The sequence below is a fragment of the Vanessa atalanta genome, chromosome 26 (assembly GCF_905147765.1).
Source record: "Vanessa atalanta chromosome 26, ilVanAtal1.2, whole genome shotgun sequence".
In the NCBI taxonomy this organism is placed as follows: Eukaryota; Metazoa; Arthropoda; class Insecta; order Lepidoptera; family Nymphalidae; genus Vanessa; species Vanessa atalanta.
In genome coordinates, this window is record NC_061896.1 from 1,384,954 (window position 1) to 1,405,674 (window position 20,721).

General features: G+C 31.7%; 1 protein-coding gene across 1 annotated transcript in view; it reads left to right on the forward strand.

The window, feature by feature from the left end:
* Positions 1-20,721, forward strand: part of LOC125073941 (nephrin) — a 238,009-nt gene that overhangs the window by 195,571 nt on the left and 21,717 nt on the right. Inside the window, exons 10-13 of the mRNA XM_047685061.1 lie at positions 2,712-2,879; positions 3,414-3,545; positions 17,714-17,850; positions 18,264-18,417. Of these exons, the coding sequence (XP_047541017.1) occupies positions 2,712-2,879; positions 3,414-3,545; positions 17,714-17,850; positions 18,264-18,417 (591 nt within the window). The remainder of the gene's footprint in view (positions 1-2,711; positions 2,880-3,413; positions 3,546-17,713; positions 17,851-18,263; positions 18,418-20,721) is intronic.

A 20,721-nucleotide genomic window follows, 5' to 3' on the forward strand; every position in this document is an offset into this window, starting at 1 on the left:
TAATCATTAAATCATCATTTTACAGAACTGTTTCGTACTTGTATTAGAAGGAAAGTTACATTACACTTTCCCGAAACGCAATCGGTTAAAAGATCTCCAACTAAGACGCTAAATCGATATTACTCAACGGAATATTGATTGCATACAACTAAAATGGAACTGGAACACGCTTTCAATGTTTAGACAGCAAATCCTTTCAAATCGGTTATGCGATTCTAACTGGGGGGTGCTTGGAATATAGAACAGAGTATTTGGAAATGCCATAAACCATTTACTTCGTATTTAATACTGATATTAATTTCAATGGCTCAGGGTTTAAACAGCCGAGATGCAACTTAACCGATGATTATGGGCTCAAACCCAAATAAGCACCACTGAATCTTCATCTGCTTATTTTGTTTATAATTAATCTCATGCTTAGCGGTGAAGGAAAACCTCGTGACGCATGTGTCAAATTTCAACGAAATTCTGCCACATGTGAACCCCGCATTGACGCAGCATGGTGGAATGTACTCCAAACCTTCTCCTCAAACGGTGAGGACGCCTTAGCCCAGCAGTGGGAAATTTACAGGCTGTTAATGTTATGTTTTAATTCTCATAGTTCCTATTTGAAATTAAGGATATAACGTTACGTATTCTTATTTAATGTTGTCACAAAACATGATTAAGAGAACGTTTTTTTGTACCTTTATTGCCAATTTTTTACCAATAATTCTAAATCCATGTAATACCAAACCAATCGAAAACACAGTTTAAAAACAAAAATGGACTAGAAAAGTATACTGAACTTTTTTGTCTTTGTCTATCTATATGTAGATAATGGAGACAGAAAATTAATCAGAGTTCAAATAAAACTTATCAAGGATATCAATTAAACAGTAACCGATATTGATATCATTTCTTTCAACATTACGTTCCGTGATCATAAAAAAACGCCTATTTTTCAAAACTAAACTTCGCAAATATATGACCGATTTCGCGTAAAGGAGCACTTTACCAAACTTTCCCGAAGTGACAATGGCTTGAAGTCTCGCGAAGTAACAACTTCAAGATATAACTCTAGGATGAAATTTATTGTTGAAAAATTCGGAAAGATTTTTAAAGTCAGGTGTTAGAGATAGCTTTTGGGTAAACTGTTTGTCGTTGTAAGATATCTTATAACTTAGAATTATCTTTTAAACATTAGCTATCCTGTAAGATACTTTAAGGCCCATCAAGAAGCCGTTGATCCTTTGGACTTGATACTATTGGAAAATTTCCCCTCCTGTAATATACATAAAAGTGCCATTAGATTACTATCAAACTTTATCCAGCTAGGGATGTAGCGATTTTTGCAATTTTCATCTTAAAAAAAAAGTAAGCAGACTGGACAAGATTCATGATAATTAATCGTGATAATTTATTTAACAAATATTAACGAAATTCTTGGAATTTTAGTCTTTATTGATTAGCTAAATATCTCGTCATTGATTGGACAAATATTTGACCTTGAATTGCTTCAACGTAATGTAAACCCGATGGTATATATAAAATAAATTTTCACAACCGTAAAAGAATTTATCGGGCTAACTTTTCAATATGTCTTCCGAAATAGGAATGAGAATGGCAACTTTTCAAACCAGCCAATAGCACTCTTGAAACTTTTAATTTCGAGTTCTCATTCGCGTCTCAATTCTAATGGTATTTTTTAAGAACTTCACTGAGATTACGTTTATTCTCATTTGATTTTAACGTTTCGACAATTGCTTTTTGTTCCATTTGAATTTTTAAACGCCCCGCAAATTGCTCAGTTGGTCTGTTTCGTGAATAATTGGTGCTACTGGGAAGACATTGAGACGTTAAATTTTATATAACTGTATCCTTTCTTTAAAATGAGAAATTCCTATCTTGGGGTGAAATTGGGCAGAAATTTGAGCGTATTATATTGAAATCTTAGTTGATTTCATATAAAAATATTGTATAAATATGTATATTAAAAAAAGGGAAATTAATTAAACACTAAAATATTAAATCGAAGCTTTATATCATTATTTTATGAAAAGATTTAGATAATATAATTAATAAATAAAATAATTAACTTCGTAAAATCCTAACTTGCTTAAATTAAAATGAAATTATTTGCCCTTCAGCGTGATCTCGATAAACAAAAGGCTTTTACAATATTTTTAAAATTTTAGATTACATATTCTCATTTTCTAATACTATAAAGTTGAAGAGTTTATTTTGACTCGCTAATCTCTTTGCGTTAGATAAGCCATTTATTAAAAAGGCTTAACATTACGTTACGAATCCAAAGGGCGGAGCAGTAACCCTTAAAAGAGTAGTATTCACTTGGTGGTACGCTTTGTGCAAGCCCGTCTGGGTAGGTACCACCCACTCATCAGATATTCTACCGCCAAATAACAGTACACTGTATTGTCGTGTTCCGGTTAGAAGGGTGAGTGAGCCAGTGTAATCACAGGCACAAGGGACATAACATCTTAGTTCCCAAGGTTGGTGGCGCATAGGTGATGTAAGGAATGGTTAATATTTCTTACAGCGCCTTTGTCTATGGGCGGTGGTGACCACTTACCATCAGGTGGCCCATATGCTCGTCCGCCAAACAAAGCCATAAAAAAATATATATATATATATATATTTAATAATCATAAACGAATAATAAAATACTGACATTTATATCATAATATTATAATAATCACATTTTCCAACAGTTGCACCATCCCACGTCACAATATCTGGACCATCAGAAGCTCGTGTCGGCGATCCTGTACCTTTGAGCTGCAGTACAGCACCTTCAAATCCTGCAGCTGACATCAAATGGTTGGTGCTGGGGAAACATCACCGAGAAGCTAGCAATCGAACTGTGATATCTCCTGAAGGTGAGTAGATTATTCTACTATTGTAACTTTTTTTTTTTTTTTATGGTATAGGGGGCAAACGAGCAGGAGGCTCATCTGATGGAAAGCGACTACCACCGCCCATGGACATCTGCAACACGAGGGGGGTTACAGGTGCGTTGCCGGCCCTTAAGAAATAAGTACGCTCTTTTCTTGAAGGTTCCCAAGTCGTATCGGTTCGGAAAAAACGGTAACTTGAATTTTAACACAGTTTCAACCAAGCCGTTAACACTTTTGCGGGTTGGTGAATATTATGTGGTCATCCACATTTTACCACGTGATAAGGGAATAGTAATCACTTGAAAACTCAATGATTTGCCTATTCGATTTGAAGTTACGATCACCAATTATGATTCACGTTCTATATCTACTACACATATTATGTTAATAGACTTTGTATCCTTTAATCAAATTTCAAGGGATATTCTTATATAATGTCACAAGTGGAGCATGAACTAGTATTTAAACTAGGAAATTATTTTCTAAATTTTATATCTATACTTGTCTGTTTTACAGGTGGTTGGATCACCACATCAAATATAACGGTAGTCGTTGAACCGAATCGACGATCGATAGTCGTGGTATGTCACGGTATCAACGGTCAACTAACCGAGAATGTGGTAGCCACGCATACCATCAACGTTCTATGTAAGTATTGTCTTTACATAATATTTTTGTTTGTTATATTTTCCAAATAGCATCCTATACCATGAAAAGTAAATGAGATTCTGTAAATGCTTCAATGTGGAACAAAGCTCCTCATGAGGTTCTTCGTCGATTACTTACATGAAAAACTCAGGGGTGCTGAAGCGGTATAGAACCTTCGACGTCTATTTGTAATTTCGAATGTCGTGTATTTCGTACTATCTCAGCTCAACAATAATCATTTTCCCAAAGTTAATTAAAATATTCATCAAACTTTTATAAAATCTTTCATTATATGAAGACGATAGCATAAGTTATATAAATGGAATCTAAGTTAGAACTTTACGTACTGTTCGGATGTACATTGTGCTAATACATACTTTAACTTTCTAAGCACGAACTTCTTCTAGCTAATGTGAATTTGGCCGGCAGTCATCTGACGCTAGTATTTTTATTTAATAAAATTGTATAGCTAAGATTTCTATATGTTTAAACTGTGTCAGATCTCTGTGGATCGCTATTTAGCGATTGTTGCTTTATAGGTATTTTAAAAAAAGCTAAACGTTTTTGTACACTTATTATGGCATGTTAATTTAAAATAGATATAGTTGAAAGTACAGTGATAGCTTATTGTCTCACTGTTGGGCTAAGATCTCTTCTCCTTTTTAAGAAGTTCTGGAATTTATTCCTCCAAACTCTTCCAATTAAAGGTGTTGAATATAACCGCGGTTTAAAGTAAGATTTTGATTTGACACCATGTTTTCATTTACGGTACAAGATGAGCTCTCATTGGTCGGCTATTACGTAAACAGCTATTCGACCAATTATAAAGTTATTCAATTTAACATTGCGGTTAAAAAGTCGGGCGAGCACCAAAAAATTGTCATATGTCATATCCATATACACATGTATCGAATGAAATCTGCCAAATGAGAATCCAATACGCATTTAAGCAAAGACGTGGAATGACCAACCAGCCTCCTCAAGAGTATAAGAGTCTATCAGTGGGATATTCAAAAGCTACTTTAACATAAACATAGAGAACCAAAAAAGTCCAATTGGAACAAAAACAGTCAAACATGACCGCATTTAGCTCGTGTAAAGGGAATTCTTGCAAACACGTACCCCTCCGCTATTTTTCAAAGCTATGGTGCGTTCGTTTTGTATCCTTTTAATATTTACATTTCTCTGTCCATCCTTCGAGGTGCATGCACTCGAATGGTCGGTCAATTTTTTATAAAAATTCACGTATATTGGAACTGTCCGAGTCGAAAAGAGTCACTTAGTTGATTAAAGACCTAAAACGAATACTAGAAAGTCTGTTTCGTAGTGTCAATCAAAGCTCTTCATGTATACAGTCGTAAACAGAAATGTATGTCGGTATGTGTTTCAGATTAATAGACTTCGACCCCGATTGGTAGATAAGCTATCAAAGTTAGTGCGTATATATTTTTATAAAGGACTTTAAAAAAAAAAGGTTCTCGATTCGGACGTTGATTTGGAATACATTTTTTTTGTAGGGTTTTCGTTTCGTCCCATTTAACTTTGAAGAAATAGGTAGGCGGACCGGCAAATGGGTCACCTGATGTTAAGTGGTATCCACCGCCCATAAACATGGTGTAGTAGGTGGTGCTCAGACGGATTTTCACAAAGGCCCACCTTACGACATATATATATATACGGCACATACATATATATAGATTCATACACTGAAGTACACTGCTTCTAGCGCACCGCGTGAGTCACACGTGAGCCTCTGACAAGAGACGATTACGATTCTGTAGATGTTACTTTATGCGTGTCTGATATTAGTACATACGTCTGTACATCTCGCCAAACCATAGATTTTTATATCAGATGAGATTTTCTCTGCAATTATGTTCCTGATTAATATATACTTCCGTATGATACAAGACCACTTCACTTAACTACTCATCTTTAACTTTAGTTCCAAAGTTTCGATAGCAACGTTGCTGACACTCGAAATGCTGTTTTTTGACGAACCCGTCACGAATAATCATATATTATTCACGATCTTATCCAATGATGAAACGTCAGTTAAATGTCAATGTTGTCAATTATCTTAACTCCTTTTTCAATTGGAGTGGGCTATTGGGAAGCTTAGTATGTTTCCAAAATTAATGTTTATCTACGTTATTTTTTATTATTAAATGGAGTAATACATACTAATATTAAAATGTGAAGGTAACTCTGTCTGTCTGTTGCTATTTCACAGCCAAACCACTGAACAATATTTGATGAAATTTGTTATGAAATTTGAATTCCAAGGAAAGACATAGGATACTTTTATGCCCAACACTTGGCGTACAACTCCTAAAACGAGAGCAAAGCCGCGGGCGTCAATTAGTTCTGAATAATATTACGAAAAAGCAAAATCAGAAAGAACATATTAGCAAGCATTTATCTCAAAATCCTATCTTAATAATGTAATCCAGACGAAATAAACGCCGCCAACCTATTTTCCGACCTAGTGCTATAAGCTGTTAAGAAAAAAAACCCGTTTATACCGCACGATCCGAAAATTACACACATATAATCCCTAAATTCAAACTTAAAAGCGCTCTCCTTGAAATATCGTGTCGTATAAACGTACTGTACTCCATCTTTCTCTATCGTATAGTGCTGTCCTTTTCTATTTCTAGATAGGATCTCGGAAGTGAATTTAACCGACTGTACATAAGAGGAATGCGGTTTAATATAGTTGCAAGCAAGGAAAATTGTTCTATATAAGGCGGCATAATTTGTTTAGTGTGAAATTAAGATACAGTAAATAGTCTAGCTTTGTTTGTGTGGGTTTTATACAGGGTGGAAAGTTAAGATCAGAATATATTTGTAAATACACGAGATAAATAAATTCTTTGGAGTAGGTTCTTGTTTCGTAATTTAGCGGTATATTTAAGTGGGTATTCTGCGTATTTTGAATTCCAAAAGGAGACAATGTTCTTCTATATTAAAATTCATCTAATTGACCTATTCAAAGTGTCTTTGTCTTAGCATTTGACCCCAGTATCTAATCATCAAAATTAAATTAACTGTTTTGGCTTTATTTTTCTTTGGAGATCTTTGTGCAAATCTATAATATACATATACTGCCGCTAAACCGAAAAGAAGTTGATTTGACATATTGGAACTACAGGCACAAGGGACACAACATCTTAGTTCCCAAGTTTGATTGTACACTGGCATTTTAAGGAATGATTAAAATTTCTTCCACCGCCAAATTCAATGGAATTTCGTCCATCATCATTTGGGGTTAATAACCTCAGATGATGATGGACTTTGGTTGGTTTTTACTTACGTGATATTTTCTACCAGTTCAGTCTACCACGCAAAAGAACTTCGCTCAAATATCTATATATGATTTAATTATACATGAATAGAGATATTGGAACGAAATCAAAGTCTGCTACGTGTACAAATAAAAAAAAAAACACTAAATACTATGAATAAATTACATTTTCTAATATTTCTCTCAATAGTCAAAGAAATATGTGTACATAATTAAGACATCAAAAGCCTTTGATCTAGCCGCTACCAGCGTTTAAGCGTTTACTTGCAAACTTGTTATCTGACGGTCATTAATCATATTTACAGTGTGTAGTACAACTCACGAGCGATAGCGGATCTACATTCACATTTGAATCCATACATGATCTATTTATTTTTTAATTTTAAGGTAAACTTTAAAATAACAGCCTTTATACGTCGCACTGATGGATAAAAATGACAATTCCTCCCGACATTCCACCACGGAACTGCTGCTGCAGAATTGCATCAAACACATAAAGGCTTCCTCATAAATGAAATCCATACGTATAAAATTGACTAATTAATATATACTAGTAATTAATTAAATTCTACATTGGTGCTGAAAATATTAACCATTCCTTACATCCCCAATTCTAAACCAACGTACGCAACGGATTTGTATGCGGTTATTATCAGAATGATTCATGAGGAAGTTTATTAGGTTTCGACATTCCTAGCTGAAAAAAAAAATAATCCTTTTTAATTTCTTCAGACTTTATAAAACATCCTTATTTATATAAGACACCTCATGACTACACCCCCCCCCCCCACCCCCAAATACGAGAGCGACGTCACGTGCAAAAATTAACTAACAATATATTTCTTTTTATGTATTAAATTTTTGAAACGCCAAAGCGTCTAACATAAGTCCAAGATTCAGAAATGAGCCAGCAAAAAGTGCATTCAAACGAAGATGAATAGATTTGTAACATGTGTATAGCCATATCTCCCTGTTTTTCACGTTAAATGTATTCTTTGAATCTTTACAAATCGAAATTTGGGTTATTTTCTCAACGAGATATTATTCGTTAATTTTGCCACGGAATTTTAGAGATGTCAAGAAAAATCTGTCCCTGGTTTCCGTCTCCGCAAAGTCAATTCATACCGAGTTGCAGCGATGTTTCGGCCGCGAAAGAGCAACGGACACACAGACAGAGTTACGCAATATGTTTTGCGTAGATATCGGATGATATGATATAATTTTTTTCTAAAGATTACTTTTAAGTTAACAAGACCGAGTTTCGGGGATTTATTTTATCTGTTTTTTTAAACTTTCCTGTTTTCTGTACATTTTTCTTTCCGTTAGACTTTTTTAAGTTTTCTTATACTTTGTAGAAGGTATTAGAAGAATTAAAAAAAGGTATCTATATGTAATGACATCTTCAAGTTATGGCGTGACCAAGGGAAATAGATTCCTTTTTATAAATAGATTTTAAACGTTTAAAAAAATAATAAAAAAACATTGAAATTAAAAATAAGTTTTTTTCATTTTCCAAAGACAGTTAAAGATTCAATTTAATTATTCCAAACCTCATACAACCACAACAAAATTATACAAACAATATACATTTGCACGAAATAGCCCAGCATCCTATGCGTTTTAATTAAGCAGCTATCTCCTTCTAATCGCTTCGTAACCACATATTGCTATCTCTGTCCGATATCGATTCAATCTTTAACCCGATTTGTTGGAGCGTGTGGACCTGGCCTAACGCTTGTCGGTGCGTTTCCCACTCGACCGTGCTTTTACCATATTAAAACTGCTTCGGCCAGGGTATGGAAAGGTAGAAAATATACCCTTTACATAACGCAATTTTAAAACTGAAAATTGTAGGAATATTAACTTGTACCAAAAGTTTTTCCTCATTCCTTAAATAGAACTGACATTTATAAGAGTGAGACTCAGCAGTGAGACATTTGTAAGCAGTTACTATTTATATTACTGTAGAAATAGTACTATATCAATAAATGACATCCTATAAGACATTGCTTCCTCTCCTCTCAAAGAGGTTCAGATCTCCACTACGCTGATCCAGGGAGTTTTTCGTTCATACTATTTATATGCTATACTTATAACAATTAAACTCAATTAATAGATTGGCAGAACATTCACGAATCATTCAAAAAAATAAATTGTGATATATTAAAAAAATATGTTTTAATTATAATTAAAAAAAAAAAAATATAAATCGAATAGGGTATATACTTAGGGTTGCCAGTCCGGCACGTAGCGCTCATTACATTAATGAGACGTGGTCGGCGAATTAATTGCTCAACTATCAGTGTGGCAACCTTGGCTTTTGAGCATGGCTTTTTCATGCATTGAACGCTCGCTTGGATGTTAAGCGACTTTAGATAACCAATTTTATATATATCTTGTATGAGATTTTATTTTTTATTTCGCGGTTATGTGTATGTAGCCTTAATATTCTACTCATGCTGACTCTGCGCAAGATCGTCTGGGTTATTTCACTATTGTATTGGTTTCAGTTTAAATTGTAACCGAGCCAATTTATTTAAACGAAATCTTAGATCCAACGGCTAGTAATGCATTGGTACTGCAAGGAATTCATACTAATTTATACTAGCTACGCGCCCCAGCTTCGCACGGGTACATTAAGACATAATATACAAATTTATGTTTTGAAGATGAAACATACAAAGAAAAAATCTTGTTTTATCCGATTAGGAAAATTGAAATTCTCAGCTTTTTCTCTACTATAAAACATATCTATATCTATACATATAATAAAATTGAAGTGTCTGTTTGTAATATTGAAATAACCGCGCTTTACTAAATGCATATGTTATATATATATGATATCTAAACACGGTACATAATTATACCAAAATAACATTTTTTACAATTTATGACTTTGTCTGTCTGTTTGTTCCGGCTAATCTCTGGAATGTAATAAGGAGTAACTTAGGCTATTTTATTTTAGAATTATGTATAAAATAATAATAAAGTCGCGCTGCAATATCCAAATACTGTGCAGCACCGAGCACAGACCTCGCGCATGCCACCACTTCGCCATCACGTCAGGTGCCTTCCACCAACGACACCATATCACAAAAGCTGCCTAATACAGAATAAATTAGTTAAAAACTGCGAACTGAACAAAAACTTTTTTATTAAATTGAAACGCACGCGAAGTCGCGGCGTCTTCTAGTTATACATATAAACCTTAATATCGTATCACCCTGTTTATTGATGAAATCCCCATTAAAATCCGTTGCGTAGTTTAAAGGATCCAAGCGTGTGAGCGGCGGGAAGTGACTTTGTTGTGACTTTAAATATAACCTAATCAAACAAATTCACGTTATCAGGAGTACATGAAAAGGTCATATGGTATGTTACACCTACCCGAGGGGGCAGGGAGGCCGTTCGCATCGAACGAATCCGACGGTGGAAACTAGTGGTTTACATTTTATAAAGCGGATTTGTTGCTTTGTAAGAGTATTTTTGACCATATAAAATTTGGACAATATTCAGCTTCTATAATAAAAAAAATGATGGATGTATCATCAACAACAAACTTTAAATTCTATATTATATTATATTTTTTTATACATACAATAGGTATTGGATGGCCAATACGCCAATATACATTGGTAAGAAAGCCTTGCGCAGCGCCAATGCACCACCAACTCGGGAAACTTAGTTGGTGTGTCCCTTACCGGTTATACTTGCTCAGTCATTATTCAAACTGGAGACACCTTTCACTACAAACTTCGACGATTAAACGAAAAAAATCTTTGGTCCAATTTGTATTCCAAGCCACGTATACAAAATAACCAATAATATTATTCCATTATATATAATTGGACCAAACATAATATTTTTACTGGCAACCAGAAAATCGTATTTTCCATGTATTTCAGAGCTTTGTTCATAAACAATGGGAGGACGTAACGATGTCGCAATTTGATCCTAGAAAATATAACGCAGTACAGTCGGACACAATTTAAAATACATCTTTAAATTCGAAAATGAATTTCTTCGTTTGTTTATCTTTCACATCTAAAATACTCAACCGATCACCATGAAATTGCACACATGCTGTCAGGGGTACAAACATAGACATAAGGTACCTAACATAGCCTCCCCCCTCAAAGGTGGGAGATGCCACAAACGGAAATGGTCAACACTTCGTATAACACAAGTTTTTGTGTATCAGTATAATAAAATTCACTTACATTACGAAAATCTCAAGATTTATAATTTATATTTAATATACTTTTTGTTCAGCCTTTTTTTAGCTATATATTTAAAACACAAATAGGCAATTGTAAAACATAAAACCCATCTTGTAGCATCCACTGGTTTAGATTCATTTTTCGCTCAGAGGATCGGAATTGTGACTCAACTGGGAAAGGCTGCTGGCATTCTTGCCACCATTCCACGCGAACGTGATTCGTCCAGTCTTGTTTATTTTTCATTAACTGAATTTTTACAGACCCGTGTGTGTTTATACTGCACTAAAATTATAAATGAGAAATTCTCTCCGTCTGTTTGTCTGTCTGAAACAAATTTGTTGACATTGATTTGAAGCAAGCGTGAACTCCAAGATTTTTTTTTTTAATTCCCAAATCTGACGACAATCCAATAAATATGAGCCGCGGGTGGCTATTAGCTTAATATATTAATGTTAATTATTTCGCATATTAAGATATTGGAAATTATAAAAAGATTTGACTAAGCTATTACAATTTTTAAATATTTGACATATATACGATAACCCGTGGCCGACTGTACACACTGATTGGGCGAAATGCCAGCTTTTTAGTCTGTGGTCTATGTTATCTTATTGTTTGTTTTAGAGATCCTCATCAAAATTATTGAACCAGTAAATGCATACGACGAAACAAATAAATATATTATAATATTTAACAAAGCAACCAAGAAGTTCATATAATTCTAAACATATATACAATTTTAAAGTCATTATCAATATACAAAATATATTCTACCGCCAAACAGTAATAATTAGCATTGGTTTGATAGGTGAGTGAGCCAGTGTAACAAGAGGCGCTGGCGATATTACAATTTTGTTTTGTTTGTTTGTAACGCATTGGCGGCGTAAGGAGCGGTCAATATTTCTGACAGCGCTTATGTATATGGCCGGTGGTAGCCACTTACCAACAGGTGGCTCATTTGCCAGTGCACCTGCCTATATCTCTATATCATAAAAATAATATAATATAATACGTATACATAACAAAAAGTTATAAATTTTAATATAATATGTTTAGGTATATCTTAAATATACTTTGTAAATAATAAAATCATAATATTAATATGGCAGAATTTATAAAACGAACCCGGACAGAATGCCATTATAAAAATCAATATGGCGGATTTTATTGAAACGTCACAGAAGCCTAGTATATACCCTAAGATTATTAATATATCTTTATAGAGTCTCGCACTAGAAAAGAACAAAAACAAACGAACGAACTTTATTATCTTGGTGTGCGTTTGACACTCGCCTTACGTCACACTAAATTACTAGTATGTTTTGTGTGTGCGTGTGTGTACTTAGTGGCTAACTGTTCGCCAATATTTATTTCGACGCGATCTCCGCTTTGAAAGTCTATCGAGAAATATAAATATTCAAAGTACATACAAATGGAAGGTTTATTTCTGTCTCTACAAAGTAAATTATTACAGATCATTCATTGCACTTCACTATTCAGTAATCAAAGTGATGCAACTCTTTGAAGTATTTAACACTGCCACGTATAATTATCATTAACGTACGTATACATAGTTTGTTCGTGTGTGTATGTACACACACAAGTACAGTCAAATAATAATTTATTTCATAGTGTTCCAGTTTAAGGGTTGAGTGAATATGTGTTATACGGTGAATCATAGCTGGCAACACTGGCTGTGTAAAATGCTGCCAATACCAACATCCATGAATAAGACGATTACTTATTTTTTAAATGTAGATTTTTGCCGACAAATAAAATATATTTTGAAATCGTTAATTTTAGCGACATCGATATGAACATAGAAGGTTTATAAATAATTATTCTTACAAAACTATAACTACTTAGGCTTAAAACCTCTTTGTAAGTAATACTTCTTTGTGACAAGTGACTTCTATATAAGAGCCGAGATGGCCCAGTGGTTAGAACGCGTGCAACTTAACCAATGATTTCGTTGATTTGTTTGATATTTTTAAATGTTGAAAAAGAGTATTTTTAAGTAGTATTTTTCATTAAAAACCTCAATATCTGCTGTGTCCAAACTGACTTTTCAGCAAATAATTATTAAAATGTGAAACATAATAATTTAATTAAACACATATTTCATTAATAATTGCGTTTAATGTATTTGGTATTCAGCGATACGTTCGCGAATATGAATAAAATTTGTTAAGTTTTAAAATGTTTAGGCTCGAAACTTTAATTTAATTCTTGCATAAATAACATCCAAGGGAAAAGAACAAACAAATAACCCGAGCCGTATTAGATTAAATAAGGTTTTAAACAAACATAATTTGAATGTTGAGTCTGCTTCCATTGTAATTATAGTAATGGAAACAATCCAGCCTAAGGCAGACTGCAGACTAGCGACAGACAATAAATATGCACAAATTATTATTATTTTTTAATCGTAAATTAATCTCACTTCATTCCTACGAAGAAAATTTGGGGTGACATCACTTTATTTACTTTTTAAAGTATTAAAAAAAAATTTCGTAGAATATAATTATAAATCTTTATATAAGATGTTAATTGTTTGTTAACAAACCTGAAAACAATAATTATATGTATATATAGTACGGCAAATGTGCCACCTAATAGTAAGTGATCACCACCGTTCATAGAAATTGACTCCATAAGAAATGTCACACCATTCCTTACACCGCTAATGCACCACCGATCTTGGGAACTAAGATGTTATGTCCCTTGTGCCTGTAGTTCTAGTTCTCTCACCATTGAAACCCGGTAACAAAAATGCTAAATTTGTTTCGTTAATTTAAATCAAATATTGTGCGAAGGAAATAATATTTTGTGAATAAACATACAATGACGTGAATAAACAAAATAAAAGTAATAAATTTTATTTTAATTGGTTTCTGTTATTATGGTTTACATAGATTGTAACAGTTGCTCAATAAGTTTATAATTTAAGCCAACGCCTGGTTTTGTTTGTATCATAGTGATAATATTTAGACCTTATTTTTTATGATAACTGTAGGTCATCTTAATAGTAAACAATAACAATGTAACAGTAAATTTATACTTAATATTGTATATAAAAGCTAGATGAATTATAATTCGGAAAATAAATATAAATAAACATTACGTCATAATAAAGATGTTGCAAAAAAAATAAATCTAATAGACATTTCACAAATATACAACTTGCTATAATTTATTAAAAGGCGCAGATTAAACATTAGCAACCTGTAAATTTCCCACAGCTGGGCTGAGGCCTCCTCCGCCTTAGAGGAGAAGGCTTGGAGCATATTCCAATTCAGCTCCAATACGGGTTGGCGGAATAAACATGTGGCAGAATTTCGTTGCAATGCAGGCTTCCTCACGAATTAAGCACATGAAAATTTATTGGGTTTGAACCCGAAATCATCGGTGAATATCGGCTCTCAGCGCAGATTTACTGTCTCAATAATATGTCGTTCATTGGTAACCAACTTTATCCCAACGTAATTGAATATAACGAACGTTTGTTTATTCACTTACACTAATTATCTCGTTACTGTTATCTCGCTAATCGGATTAGTTTGTTAATCTTTATATTGAAAGGGTATATGAATATATTAATAGTGTATCAAAGGATTTCGATTTAATTATTTCAATTATAAATTTTAGGTCTAAAAGATCTATTCACTAACAAAAGGATGGCTTTAATTCGTTATAAATAAATTAGTATTTTATGGACAAATAAGAATGAGTAAAGTCTGTTAATGCATCAATGCTGGGTCGAAGACTCCTTTCAATGAGATGGTTTGGTGCTTGGGAAGATAATCCGACAATTAAAGGTTTCCTCGCGACGTTTTCCTTCACCGCCGACCAAAAATGGATTATATACAATGAATTTCGCAAACATTTTTTTTTATGGAATTGGTTGGCGGACGAGCATATGGGCCACCTGATGGTAAGTGGTCACCACCGCCCATAGACAAAGCTGGTTCTAACCGGAACACAACAATACAAAGTACTGTTATATGGCGGTGGAATATCATGAAAATTCAGTGATATATTCCCGGGTTCGAACCCGCCATCTTCGTTTGTTAAGAATTGGTAGGTTTTAATTCGATATGTAAGCAAATTACTATTTATGAAGAATTAATATATTTCAACTGGTTTCGCAACAATTTGTATTATTGCATATATTTCTATAAAGCGCTTATAATGTACTCATAATATTAGTCAATATTTAATTCACTCCCTAATTGTTTAAATAGCTTGCATAGTTAGGCTGAAAACTTTGAGGTATTATTATTGGACTTTTTTAATAAAAAAAAAAATAAGTTCCTGTGCCGTATCTCTTCCAGCACTTACATCGGAGTTGCGCACAGACTCGTGCTCTATACTGGGTTCTGTATTAGCTTTGGGAATGACCACCGTTGCCAAAATCAAAACACTTCATCATTAAACATAACGCACTCGTACATTTATGATCTTTATCAAACATCTTATCATAAATGAATAATCATATAAATAAATATTCATACTAGGATTAGTGAGTAGCTTTCGAGACTTATCTGAGAAGATCTCGTTAAAGAGATTATTATTATTATATACTGTGTATACAATTACACTGCTAAATTAATTACATGGAAGGAAACACAAGAGGACGCAGAAACAAAAAAAAAAAAACTTAAAATCACTCAGAATAAATTGGATTGTGTATTCGGAATATAAAATCCACTTCCGGAAACACTTGAAAGCTTTCATTACATTACAATAATAATAGGCTCCTTATTTCTCCGACATATAACTGTATCAAATTAATATGAGAATATCATTTATGAATTATCACCTTTTTCGATATAAATAGATTTTTAAACATATATTATTTACAAATCGTTAGCGGAATTAATAATCGAAGGTGAGGTTCGAAACATTATGTTTTCTTTTTAAATTAAATTTTAGGCAAGTGCCAGATATTCGAAGTGTAATTATTATACATTATTACCTGATCAGAACTTAGATGAAAATATCTATACAGCCTTAAATCAAGAGTCGATGTGGCTTAGTGAGTAAAATGTGATGCCTGCGACCCATAACGCACCAGCGTAAGCATCACTAAGTTAGTTTAAGTTTTTTACATCTTATGCTCAGCGATTAATCATCGTGATAGCAATTCCAACCCTTCTTCTTATGGTATCTTCCCCTCAGTAAGAATTAATCCTGACTAAGTTATCCTTTTAAAGTAATTATTTATTTTGCTGTTTCATTAAATCGAATTACTATGTATTCGTACATAACAATATAATCAAAAGATTTATTATCCAAGCAGGTTCTGTGTAAGCAGTTCTGAATCTTGTTATGCGATTAAATTTATTGTTAAGCTATCGTCGGTTCGTGCTGCAGATTCTTCTAAGAACCGGCAACTCATTAGTTAGTCTTTTCTCAAATTAAATCACAAGGAACTATATTATCCTCATACCTGATGTTCATCTTTGGAAATGTATTAAAAATTCAAGGTTATTTATTTGTACAAAAGCTTTACCTAAGGTCTTGCACCGGCAGCATTCGCCTGTAATGTAAAAATTTCAGATTCGATTTTGAGCATTCGCTTACAGCCGTTTGTTTTTACAATACAATGCTCGATCCTACAAATTATTTATTTAAAGAAACTCACTTATTTAATGCTCGACTCTGATCTGTTACAATACAGGCAAATGATTCCGGACCACCTTAAAATTACTTAAGTAAGTAAAATTTCTTCTACCAATATACCGGATGTATATAAACATATAACTACTGTTCATGATTATTTAATACGAGAGGAGGGCTTCGTGGTTTTCATTTACTTTTATTTTTTGTAATCGTTATGTTTATCAAACATCTATATTTCTATTTAGATAGTGTAACCTAACAATAACCATTCTTTATACAGCTTTCTGAACGCACCCGTAAACTTCAAACATGGCCGCCCGTTGAACTGTCATGTCATTGAATTTTATTGATTTAATATCGATTTATCTCGATATATGTTATCGACTAAAAATCATTATATTTATACGATATGTAATTGTCGGTAGATTTCGTTCGGATCTATCGTAGACCTGCACGAAATTATTAATAACGATATATATAAATATATATATAATATAAATATGTCGTGTCGTAGTCGTACGTTATAAAGTTTATATTTCAGATTAAATTGTATTTCGCATTTTACTTGTTTCAGTTATTGTGAGGACAAAAGATTGGCTCGTTTTACTCACGTAGTATTATTCCGTATTCACAATTCTTTATACGAATAAAAATATAGTATGTTATATATATATTTTTTTTAAAACAATATTTCATTGTTAACTAGATTTTTATTTGTCTTTGACTGTGTGAGTGTGCATAACTTATTACTTACATTTATTTTATTTTTTTTATCGTAACCCAAACTAAGTATAAAATACGATGGCATATTCGCAAATGCGTTTGCTGACAATAAATGGTCACCAGTATCTATAGAATTTTACACTGTAAAACACCTTACCGTATTAACTTCACCACCAACTATGTGACGTTATAAATATAAATAATATAAAGGTTTAGCAGTAATTATCAATTAACCTATCTTCTGTCTTAACTTAAAAGTCTTATCAACAACTCATAAATGATTTTGTTTACAGATCCGCCATCAGCTCCAATGATCACAGGTTACATTCCTGGAACGACGTTATCAGCTGGCACGGTCCAGAAACTATCATGTATCTCGTCTGGCGGCAATCCTCTGGCTACACTGACTTGGTTTAAGAATGACAAAAAGGTAAGTCGAGTTAAATAAAAATCTTATATTCAAAAAACACTTCAAAGAATAGCTTAAATATACGCTTCAAATAAAAACACGGCTCCGAAATCAATGAAATTGAGATGGGACTACCTAGAAGTTTTATTGAACCCAGTCATCAATTTCGATTTATAAATAAAAAAAGGAAAATCTAAGCGTAAATAAAAAATACATCGAGAAACTCGTCCATTTTTTAATATTATATATGATATATATTTTTGGTACTCAATTTTGTTTTAAGAATATAATATACATTCTTATTTGAATGAGTTTTAAAATCATCTGGTATTTTAAAATCTTTATTTAAAAGATAATACTTAATTTTAATTCTAAGTTGATAATAACTCAAAATGTTCTATGTAGAGTCGTTATAACCAGCCATCATTTTGCAGATACATTCAACAACAAAAACCACAGATAAATCTGTGTCAGCCGAGATATCGATCCTAACCAATGTGACTGACAACCAAGCCCAGTACAGGTGCGAGGCGACGAATAGTGCTACTGAGATCCCGTTGTTTGAAACTGTCACTCTTAATGTACACTGTAAGTTATCCGTCTTATACGAAATGTTCTGTGATTTCTATTGAAGTAATTCAAAGTTTCGTCAACGAAACTATGAAATTTAAAGTATTTTGTATTTATATTTGTTGTTTTTTTTTTTATGTATACGTTTGTTTGAACGTGTTTTAACTCAGTATCTACCAGTCTAATATATATTTTTGCATTAGATAGATCATTCCAAAATAAATATAAATAGATTATACATAAAATATTTAACATAACATTGTGACCCCGGGGATGGACAAAACGTTAAAAGATGAGAAGCAGCATGTTAAAATGTATTAACTGTTGACAAAAAATACTGTTTACACATAAAAGCAATTACTTGCAAATGATAAATTGCTCTATATTTTATACAGGCGCTTAAAATCCAAAATGATTTAAAATATACGTTTTTTACTTGTTAACATATTTGACTTATGTAACACGGAGCATTATTTTTTTTTTAATATAAAGCCTCACTTATAAACGTTGGTTAGTAGATTTATTTTATTTTATTTTATTTTATTTTATTTTATTTTATTTTATTTTATTTTATTTTATTTTATTTTATTTTATTTTATTTTATTTTATTTTATTTTATTTTATTTTATTTTATTTTATTTTATTTTATTTTATTTTATTTTATTTTATTTTATTTTATTTTATTTTATTTTATTTTATTTTATTTTATTTTATTTTATTTTATTTTATTTTATTTTATTTTATTTTATTTTATTTTATTTTATTTTATTTTATTTTATTTTATTTTATTTTATTTTATTTTATTTTATTTTATTTTATTTTATTTTATTTTATTTTATTTTATTTTATTTTATTTTATTTTATTTTATTTTATTTTATTTTATTTTATTTTATTTTATTTTATTTTATTTTATTTTATTTTATTTTATTTTATTTTATTTTATTTTATTTTATTTTATTTTATTTTATTTTATTTTATTTTATTTTATTTTATTTTATTTTATTTTTTTATTTTATTTTATTTTATTTTATTTTATTTTATTTTATTTTATTTTATTTTATTTTATTTTATTTTATTTTATTTTATTTTATTTTATTTTATTTTATTTTATTTTATTTTATTTTATTTTATTTTATTTTATTTTATTTTATTTTATTTTATTTTATTTTTATTTTTATTTAATAAGTACACTAACAATATACATATTAATTGATGGTTTACACAACATCCAAAAAAAGAAAATCAACTTCTGATATGTACATCGATTACAAGTGTACATAACATTCACAGTGTACCATACAACAACATCAACATGTAAAATAAAGTTTAAATTAAGTTGAAACTAAAATATATTATACAATTTTAAAAAAGATTATTGGCCTATGCTATCGTCGTTTACAAACACAATAACTACATATTATAAAAGAAAAACAAAAAACAAGGAATTTAACGCACTATTTAGCTGACAAGAAGTAATCCATGAGCTTTTTTTTAAAAGTAATGAAGCTATCATGAAAGATGTCAATGCCATTATCTTATCTTTATCATTATCTTTATCTGTCATCGTTGTTTTGACATTCGTAGAAGGGGACGACATTGTTTAATTGATCTCCCCTTTTTATAAGTAATGTCGTTAATGTTTATTCTAAAGTATGTTTCGTTAGTGTATCGTTGAAAGTAATTCAACGTCCAGTCAATATAACTGATGGGTACACAGATCGTGGATTCAAACCTTGGCAAGCACAAGTGAATTTTTCAGTGCTAAATTTGTGAATACAATCCATGCTCGACGGCGAACAAAAACATCGCGAGGAAAACTGTATGTGACGTATGAAATTCTGATTCATGTACGTCCAATCTGCCGTGTAACGACGTGATGAATTATACTACCCTGAACCCCATCCCCAACTTTTAAAACGAATTCTGTCTAGCATTAGAAGTTAAATAGCATGCTTATTGCATATCCGGATATTTGTCAAATTAAACGAAGCGGAAGAAGCAAAATTCGACCTTCAATAATAGATTTCTGTTCATTCTTTGATTCAATTAAAACACTTGTCATTTAAATATATCATAACTTGAAAATAATGCTCTATAATGTTTGTTTTAGATCTTAATCATATATGTTCAACCTTAATTATATAATCCTAGCTTCTGCCCACGGCTTCGACCGTGTGTGGTTTAAGATGTACCCGTGTTACGATCAACTGCTTATAAAATATTAATTTTGATAGAATTTTTTATCAAAGGATAAAGGTTGTAAAAATATTTTTAGAATTTTTCACAACAGCTCCGCGTAATAAATAAACATAAATTAAGCA